The 7,742-nt window shown below is 39.4% G+C and overlaps 1 protein-coding gene across 5 annotated transcripts; it reads right to left on the bottom strand.

Annotated features, from left to right (window-relative positions):
* Positions 1-449: 449 nt before the first annotated feature.
* On the bottom strand, positions 450-7,727 carry CENPQ (centromere protein Q). Of its 5 annotated transcripts, none has more exons than XM_075497744.1 (9): positions 7,634-7,727; positions 6,454-6,609; positions 5,657-5,714; positions 4,825-4,939; positions 4,468-4,536; positions 3,089-3,218; positions 2,693-2,812; positions 2,349-2,426; positions 450-1,886 (listed from the first exon to the last, which is right to left on the bottom strand). In XM_075497744.1, the coding sequence occupies exons 2-9, from the start codon at positions 6,604-6,606 to the stop codon at positions 1,758-1,760; spliced, it is 852 nt and encodes a 283-aa protein (XP_075353859.1). In that variant the 5' UTR covers positions 6,607-6,609; positions 7,634-7,727; the 3' UTR covers positions 450-1,757. The 5 variants fall into 5 exon arrangements, with proteins under 5 accessions (XP_075353859.1, XP_075353860.1, XP_075353857.1 ...); XM_075497745.1 differs by having other exon boundaries at positions 7,619-7,726; XM_075497742.1 differs by lacking the exon at positions 7,634-7,727 and adding an exon at positions 7,336-7,491 and having other exon boundaries at positions 5,657-5,711.
* Between the last annotated feature and the right edge of the window lie 15 nt (positions 7,728-7,742).

Genomic DNA, 7,742 nt, shown 5'->3' on the forward strand with positions numbered 1-7,742 from the left:
AATCCAAAACATAGCCCCATAGCAGCTACTATGAAGAAAATTAACTTTATCCCAGCCAAAACCAGCACAATTATTAGAAGTACATCAACAATGTATCACTACCTTGTCAAAACCATTTACTTGTCTTTGATGGACACACACTTCACAGATTTACTTCCTTTTCACACCTATTTGTACACTTTGGCTTACACAGAATCTTCTGGCACTGTTACAGAGTACCTTACTTTAAGAACTTGCTGTCTAGCCATGAAACTGGCTACTCCCTCACTCCTATGTTGTAAAAAGCAGTGAGTAACCAACCCCTACTCAATGCTTTCATAAAATGCTTTACATCTTCATTACTTCCTTCTTCTTATTTCAACTTTCCTCCTATGGAAGCTATATCATATCTCTGACTCCTACTTACTGCCCTTCTCCAGAATTTTTTTTTTTTTTTTAAAAAGTAAAAAGGTATCTACGTGGTTTATGAAGTTCAAAACCCACATGGTAAATTGCTTGCAAGTAGATCACCCTTAACGAAAGCAAAGGAGGGTATTTTTACTTAACAAAAATTAAGATAGCAGGCATGCAGGAAAATCATTGACCCATAATCTGGATTAAATTACTTTGGGGTAGCGGTTATGTCAGTAAATGCTCCCCTTGTTGAGTGATCAAAAATTTGAGAAATATTTCTAAATATTTATATAGTTTTTCATGTGATTCAGTAAAAAGCAAGTCCTTAGCCTGGTTTTCATGATCCTAGATGTAGCAACTACAGAGAGGCTTTTAATCTCTCATAGGAGAATAGAGATAATTAGCTCATATCTCATTAAGAGTACCAGCAGCTTGTAAACAAAAGAACAAGTGTTTGCATGGTAAGTCAATGTAAAGAGCACTGCAGTCTTCTAGTAGATAATTTGACTGGAGAAAGCACTTTATAATAACTGAATCTTTTAAGGGAGAAGCTCTATCATGGAAAAAATAGAGGAGAGATTAAAGTGCATAGGAAAACAGACTACTTTTGACTTAATTTTCTTCCTCGGAAGTGTAGAATATCTGACAGTTAATGAAATATAAGGTGAGTACACAACTCAGATTAGAGCTTTGCTCTATAATGTTCTTATCTGCTTTCCCCAACCACCTGGATAAATCAATGTGAATGTCATCTTTTTTTTTTAAGCAGTGAATATGAAAATGTAAAAAAATCCTGCATGTTTGATAAAAATTATTCAATTTCCTGCCATGGAGGTCTTTTAATAAAAAATGGGAAGAAAGTTGAACAGGGGATTTGCAAATGAGCATTAGATAATCATATTTTTACTACATGTTTCAGGTTTAAAGAGGATTTAACTCCAAAACAAAAGTTAATTTGGTAAGGGATACTGCCTTCACCGATTTCTAGATGTGATATAAAAGTCCAAATATAATGGAATAGGTTGCCTTATTCTATAGAAATGCCCAAAAAAACCCAGGATCCATTTCCCTCCTTTCTCCTAAGACAGTACATATCATCATTAGAAGTCATCACAGGTCCAAAAAAAAGCCCTAAAAAAACTTTGATTGATCACTTAAATCACTAGAATCCCAGTCCCAGAACGCATCTATGGATTTATATATCAATATTCATGGAAAACGTTTTAGCAGAAATTCCGCAGTCACAACAGTAAAGCCATTAGGAGGAAAACAGTTTCCATGATCAGCACCCTGCTGCTCTACATTAACACAGAGTGCTGGGCTAGGTTATCTTCTTCAAAGAAGCCTCCATATATTTTGGTTTCTCAAAGGAAGTCCACCTTCTCATAGGTCTTTTCAATGAGGGTTAACATGTTCTTCAAGTCAGCTGACTGCTGAATAGTGTTCATATCCTTTAAAAGACCTTTCCGATTTTTTATCTTCAAAATTTCTTCCTTAAGACAGAAAGAAAGAATAATAGACAAGAAATTAAAAAAAACAGCTTTCATTGAGTCCAAAAGAAATTTCACTTTCATGCAGCCTAGGTGTACCTAAATACAGCTAAAATAAAAAAGATTCAAAGACACGGAATGAGACAGTCTTCCTTCCATCAGTTACAGCGAGACAGATTTCAGAAATGATTACAGGTTCCCTAGGACCATAGCGTTCCTAAGAAAAGACCTGTGATCCTTTAAATGGCAGGTTTTCTAGGGTTTTGTTCTGTTTTTAAAATGTAAGCATATAGTTCTCAAGGAAAAGAAAAACAAAAGAAAGAAAAAAAGAAAAAAAGAGAAAACCTCCCAGTATTTCAGAATTTTCAGAATTGCCCCCTCTGGCAGAGGTTAAGTGATAAAGGCACATTCTGTTGCCTTTCTTCTTATAGTCAAGGTGTCTCTGAAAATATATTCCATGCTCACCTGCAAAATGGGTGCCTGTAAACTGCTCTTGGGAAGTTCTGGAAGGTGGAGTACTCCACTGCCATTTTCCTGGAATACCTAGAAGGGGAAAAAAAGAAAAAAAAAAAACCCAAAAATACAAAAACAAGCATCAGGCACACAAGTAGGAAAATAAACTGGCTGTCATTATCCAACTTCTGAAAACTAAACTTCTTAATTTTGCAACTGAAGTTGGAAAAATTGAAAAGATACATTCCCAAAGGCAAATAAAGCCTTCCTTATACGACGCTCTCTGCAGAAACAGCTTGGGTGCGATAGGAAACACATTCTCCTTAGAGGAATGCAACAACATCCATTGGAAATACCTTCCTGGCCTTTTTTTCATCTTCCTCTAACTGGTTCTTGAGCACCTGGATTTTGTACTGCAGTTGCTGTATAGTTTCTTCAGTGTGTTCTGCTGATCGCTCAGCTTCATTTATTTCTTCCTAAGACAAAACAGACACAAGACCAGAACAAAATTTACTTTAGAGATGATGAGCCTTTTGCCTATGAGATACTGATAATCAGCATCAGCTGAGTCACTGAAAAACCATCCAAAAAAGATACACTGCTTTGTAGCAAAGGTGGGTGACAATGATGAACAGTGGACAACTCGTGCAGAACAGCACAGGCATGGCCAGCAGTCTGTCTACTAAAAGTTACAACACACTGAGCAGCAGTAGATGGGTAAGACGTTTTCTTCCCTTCCTTGCCTTTCATACCTGCAATTGTACCAAGGACTCTTCATTTGTCTCAAGCATTTGTTTCTCTGCCGTTTGAAGGCTCGGGACATTCTTCAGGTTGCCCAGCTTCCCCGGAGGCACCTTTAAAGTCTTGAAAAATCTCAGCACCCTTTATTATAGAAAAAGGGAAGCATGACTTGTTTGGCGTTCTTTGCAAAACAAAAAGAAAACTGACTAATGACTTATCTGGGGAAAAACTAAACTCAGTTTAGCCCAGTTGCTGCCACTGAAGTAAAAGGATCCAGACAGGAAGAAAAGCTGTCTTGAATTGTTTTCCAAAATCATGTGGAATACATGTCTAAGGAAGGAACTAGGAAGAAGAAATCCCACCATTCTAACCTTTGCTATTACACTGACGTTGTGTGGTTTCTATCCCACTGGCCTGTACGCTCCCTGACTATAAACTGACATTAACTAATATTTTCCCCTTTGTGACCTTTCTGCTTTTTCAAAGTAAAACTAAGTTCCAAAAGCAGCATTTTTCACTGCTTCCCAACAAAGATCATTTTAATAAAATCTGTAAATGCTCTTGTGAAACATGATATATAGTTTTATGCCAGACAAAGAGTTTTAGCTTGCTCTCAAAGGTCCTTCTGATTCTGAGGAAGACTTGAATTCTTCCAAGTTGGATCTGTCTGTTAGATACACCAAACTGCCACATTTTCCATGCATTTCAGATGAGATTGCAGGAGTTTGGCAACTCCGAAGTTAAACATGTTACAAATTAAACACTAAAAAAAGAAAAGAAAACCATTTATGAAAAACTAGCTCCTCATGTTTGAATCTTGAGGTACTGTAAGAACAAAGAAAGCAACATATAGGCTCAGGCTCTACGTTGATAAGAACCTGGTATACCGACACACATGCACACAAAAATTCTCAGACACTCAAGCATACATAATTCCTCCCACAATGACACAAAAAGGCTACAAGTTATGCCCCAACACAAAACTTAAATTCTCTTTGAAGTAACTTCAACAGTCAGAAAATGAATTAGCATTTAAGAAAATTTAGCTATAACTGCTCCTGCCACTATCATAAAATGATAACAAAATAAATAGCTGCCCACAAATTTAAACCCTGTATAAAGAGTACAAAGCTGATTCAAGGAGCTCTTAAGAATACCTCCTAGGTTCTGGTACTCATATAGAAGTAGTTAAAGTGGGTCTTTCAACAACTCTTGCTTGTCCACTTCAATCAACGTACTGTCAAGATATTTCCCTCCTTGATTTTGCATCAACTCTCCCTTCCAAGATTTCCTAAATGTGATTGCTCCCAGAAGCAATTCTGTAAACAACTGGATAAACTACATCCCTTCTCTCCCTCTGTTTTTTTTTTTTTAAAATACAATTTCTTACCTCTCTTTCAGTAAATTGAGGTGCTTCTGAACATCGTCTTTTCTCTCACTTTGTTGGCACAAAACAGATCTGGAAAGAAAATAAAGGCAGAATTTTCATCACAAAGCCTGCAAGCACAGAGAACACATCAAGTGAAGTGAACGCAGTCAGAACTTCTCCAGCTAAAAATTTCCTACTTCAGATAGAAAGTGTTATACCGGACAAAATACACAGTCAGCCATACTGCCGGACAAAATATACACAGCCAGCCATATTGTCCAAAAAAGCTCCAAAGCTTTTCCAGTTCAAGCAATGTTATGATTTTTACTTCATTCCTTATGGAAACAAAGAACCACCGCCAGGATATTTGGCACTTACAGTATTACTGAATCCATTACAGTTTCCAGAAACTGCCTACTGCTCTCTGAGAGAGTCTGCCAAGATCTTATTTTAGCACTGGTTAGCTTCATTTTTTTTGAAGAACCTTTTTCTCCTGTTAACACAAAGGAAAAAAGGAAAAGATATGATTTGTCAAATGTGGATAGACAGCTTTGTGACTCCATTCAGTCAGATCGTACTAAAAGGTGTAACAGTTAAGATTCTTCCATGTCAAAAAACTATCAGGTCAAATCTATCCATGTTAGGTGGTACTTATTATTTGCAAGTCACAAGTTGTTTAAAAAGTACAAAGTAGAAAAGGTTCTTTCTTACAGCAGTTTCATTCTAAACAGATACTTTCCCAAAATCATCGGCGATACAAGTGAGAAAACCCAGAATGAGATAAAAGAAAGAGTGGGAATATACATAAGCAAGAAACTCAGTGCAGCAGGGGCCTCATCTCATTTTTATGTTCAATACAACACATGCCAGCCTTAAGACAGAAGGTTAACAGAGAAGACAGTGACCCGTGAAGAGAAAGTTAAAATGTTCAGGGTGCTTGTGGTGGAATTTACAAGAGAAGAACACTACTTGCAAATAAAAGCATATGATTAATATGTGCATACACAACTCATAGACTATGAATGCATGCTTGCTAAGACTGTACTGCAAATACTCACTGTTACTGTTCAGAAAGAAAATTTTGAAACTTATTTCAGTGACATCTCAGACATCTATGATTTCAACATAGCAGTTACTACTTTTACTTTCAGTGTTTTGAAAAAACACTGAATTTGCACAAGACAAACATAAGGAAAGAATACTATACTACCTGCAGGGGAATAGTCCCCGTGTTCCTTAGCTTTCCTTTTGACTGTCTGAGTGACCTGCTGAAGAGAAAAATTTACAGCAAGTATGGTAATTTTGAAACATCCACTGCTGTGCAACCATTCCTTTACTACTAGCAACCTGCTATAAAAAGGCTGTGAAAGCACTTCAGTGCTTGACAGAGCTCTGTTGCTGTTGACCACTAAAAAGGCTTTTTGAACTGTGAAACAGTAGTTCATCTCAAGCAAGTTAAGCAAAGCAATTCACTCTTCTTAGTTACTCCCATTCAAAGAATGAGGCCATGAAATAAGAAATGCACAAGATGTTTGGCTATCCAGCTGCATCTCAAGATCATGCCATTCATAAGTTAAGTGGTTAAGCAAGCTCTCTCCAACAGAAAGCTGCCCAGGCCAATCCTGAGCTATGCAGAGAATACTTTCCACAAGTGAATAAACATCACCTGAGCTGCATGAACTCTGATTTTATCACTCTGTTCAAACAGATGCTATGCAGCTCTTCAAAACCACACAGCCGGCTTGCCTTTTTATTAATCATTAGGCAATGCTTCCCTCTACTTGTCATAGGCACAGCAGCACGCAACTAGAAATTCTGGAAATCAGGGAGCAACTAAGGCACTGAGTATCAAAGGAGCTGTTCACACTGGACATTTCCTCCAGAGGACTACGGTTAGTCAATGAAATATGCTCTACAAATTCCAGCAAAGAACTGGGCAAAAATTACTCTTCCCCCCCCCCCCCTTTGGTTACTTTTCTAATTTGTTTGATCCAAAATAATGATTACCTTTCCTTTTTGACCTTGTTTTCTTCCTTCTCCATTTGTTCCCTTTTTTTTTCTGGAAGACCCTTGTTGATGTTGTGATTTAAACGGTTGTTTTGCTGATCCCCCACCAGTGGTCTCCCCCATTTTACTGGAAGATGCATGGTGGCGTTTCATTATCTGTAAACCAAATTGAACAGGAGGAAAGAAAACCAAATTTAAAATCCAGCAATTATAATCCATACAGTACAAACCACACATTAACAAGCAAAACAACAGAAATACCCAGTGCTAAATGAGCCCAAATGTTTGCATATTTGCCAACCCAAAGCCTAAATCTTGCATATTTATCTAAGTGCAGGATCACTAAAAAAAGCATCCCCATTTGCCTTTCAGACAAGTCTTTGCATGTTCCGCATCTCTTTCTAAACTTAAAAGCCCGCATGCCTGTATGCCAAAGAGCAGCAATGGCAATGCAACTGCACTGAGAACAGTCTAATTTGTTCTTAAAGGCCTCCAACAACAGAAATTATTTATCTTTCTAATGCAGTTCAGTGCAGTCATCCTATTACCAGAACTTTTTACCCCAGCACCTAACCACAATGTTCCTTGCTTCAGTTTAAACCAATAGTTTCTTTTCTTACTCACTATAGAGGTGGAGGAAAAAGAAGTCACACAGAAGAAAGTAATCATTACACTCCACTATCCTTCTGTTTTCTAAGCACAACGACTCAGATGTATTCAGTTTTTCTTTCGTCCTCTCAGGCCACTTCTTCCCTCACGCAGAGGCCCCGTCACGGCTCGCAGGCGACAGTCGCGACCGACATCAGGTAAATAAGCCCTGCCTCTCCCCCCCTTCAGTAACTACCATAATACGGAGGCCGTGGTCTGCTTCTCAGGACGCACCTCGATGGGCAGCGTGACGTCTCGTCGCGTCGCGACAGCGTTTGGGCGGGACAGCATTTGCAGCACACCTCAGCGTGCGAGGCGCGGACTACAACTCCCGGCATGCAACGCTGTCCGCCACAGCTGCAGCACTGGTCCACTGAGCGAAAGGCATGCTGGGAATTGTAGTCTTCGCCACCCGTGCCCCCCTGTACCTTCGAACTCCTGCTCCCCGTTCCTGCCGGATAACAGCGCGGGAACCTCCACAAAACCTCCCACCAGCTCATCCCGCTCCGAGACTCACCGCCCCGGCACCTACTCAACGCTCCCGCCGATTCCGCGTTAGACCGCCGAGCCGTTAGCAAACCGTTTTCCCCGCGCAGCCGGGCGCATGCGCATTGCCCCAACCCCGCCCCCTGGGAGGCAGG

This window comes from Mycteria americana, chromosome 3 (assembly GCF_035582795.1).
Source record: "Mycteria americana isolate JAX WOST 10 ecotype Jacksonville Zoo and Gardens chromosome 3, USCA_MyAme_1.0, whole genome shotgun sequence".
In the NCBI taxonomy this organism is placed as follows: domain Eukaryota; kingdom Metazoa; phylum Chordata; class Aves; order Ciconiiformes; family Ciconiidae; genus Mycteria; species Mycteria americana.

Bases quoted from the DNA above. Each gene is read 5' to 3' on its own strand.
- CENPQ (XM_075497741.1), bottom strand. From the start codon at position 7,392: ATGCTGTCCCGCCCAAACGCTGTCGCGACGCGACGAGACGTCACGCTG. The intron at 4,537-4,824 runs GTAAGTGCCAAA...TTTTCTTTCCAG, and splicing joins GTAATGGATTCAGTAATACT to ATCTGTTTTGTGCCAACAAA. The intron at 2,813-3,088 runs GTATGAAAGGCA...GTTTTGTCTTAG, and splicing joins AGTCCTTGGTACAATTGCAG to GAAGAAATAAATGAAGCTGA.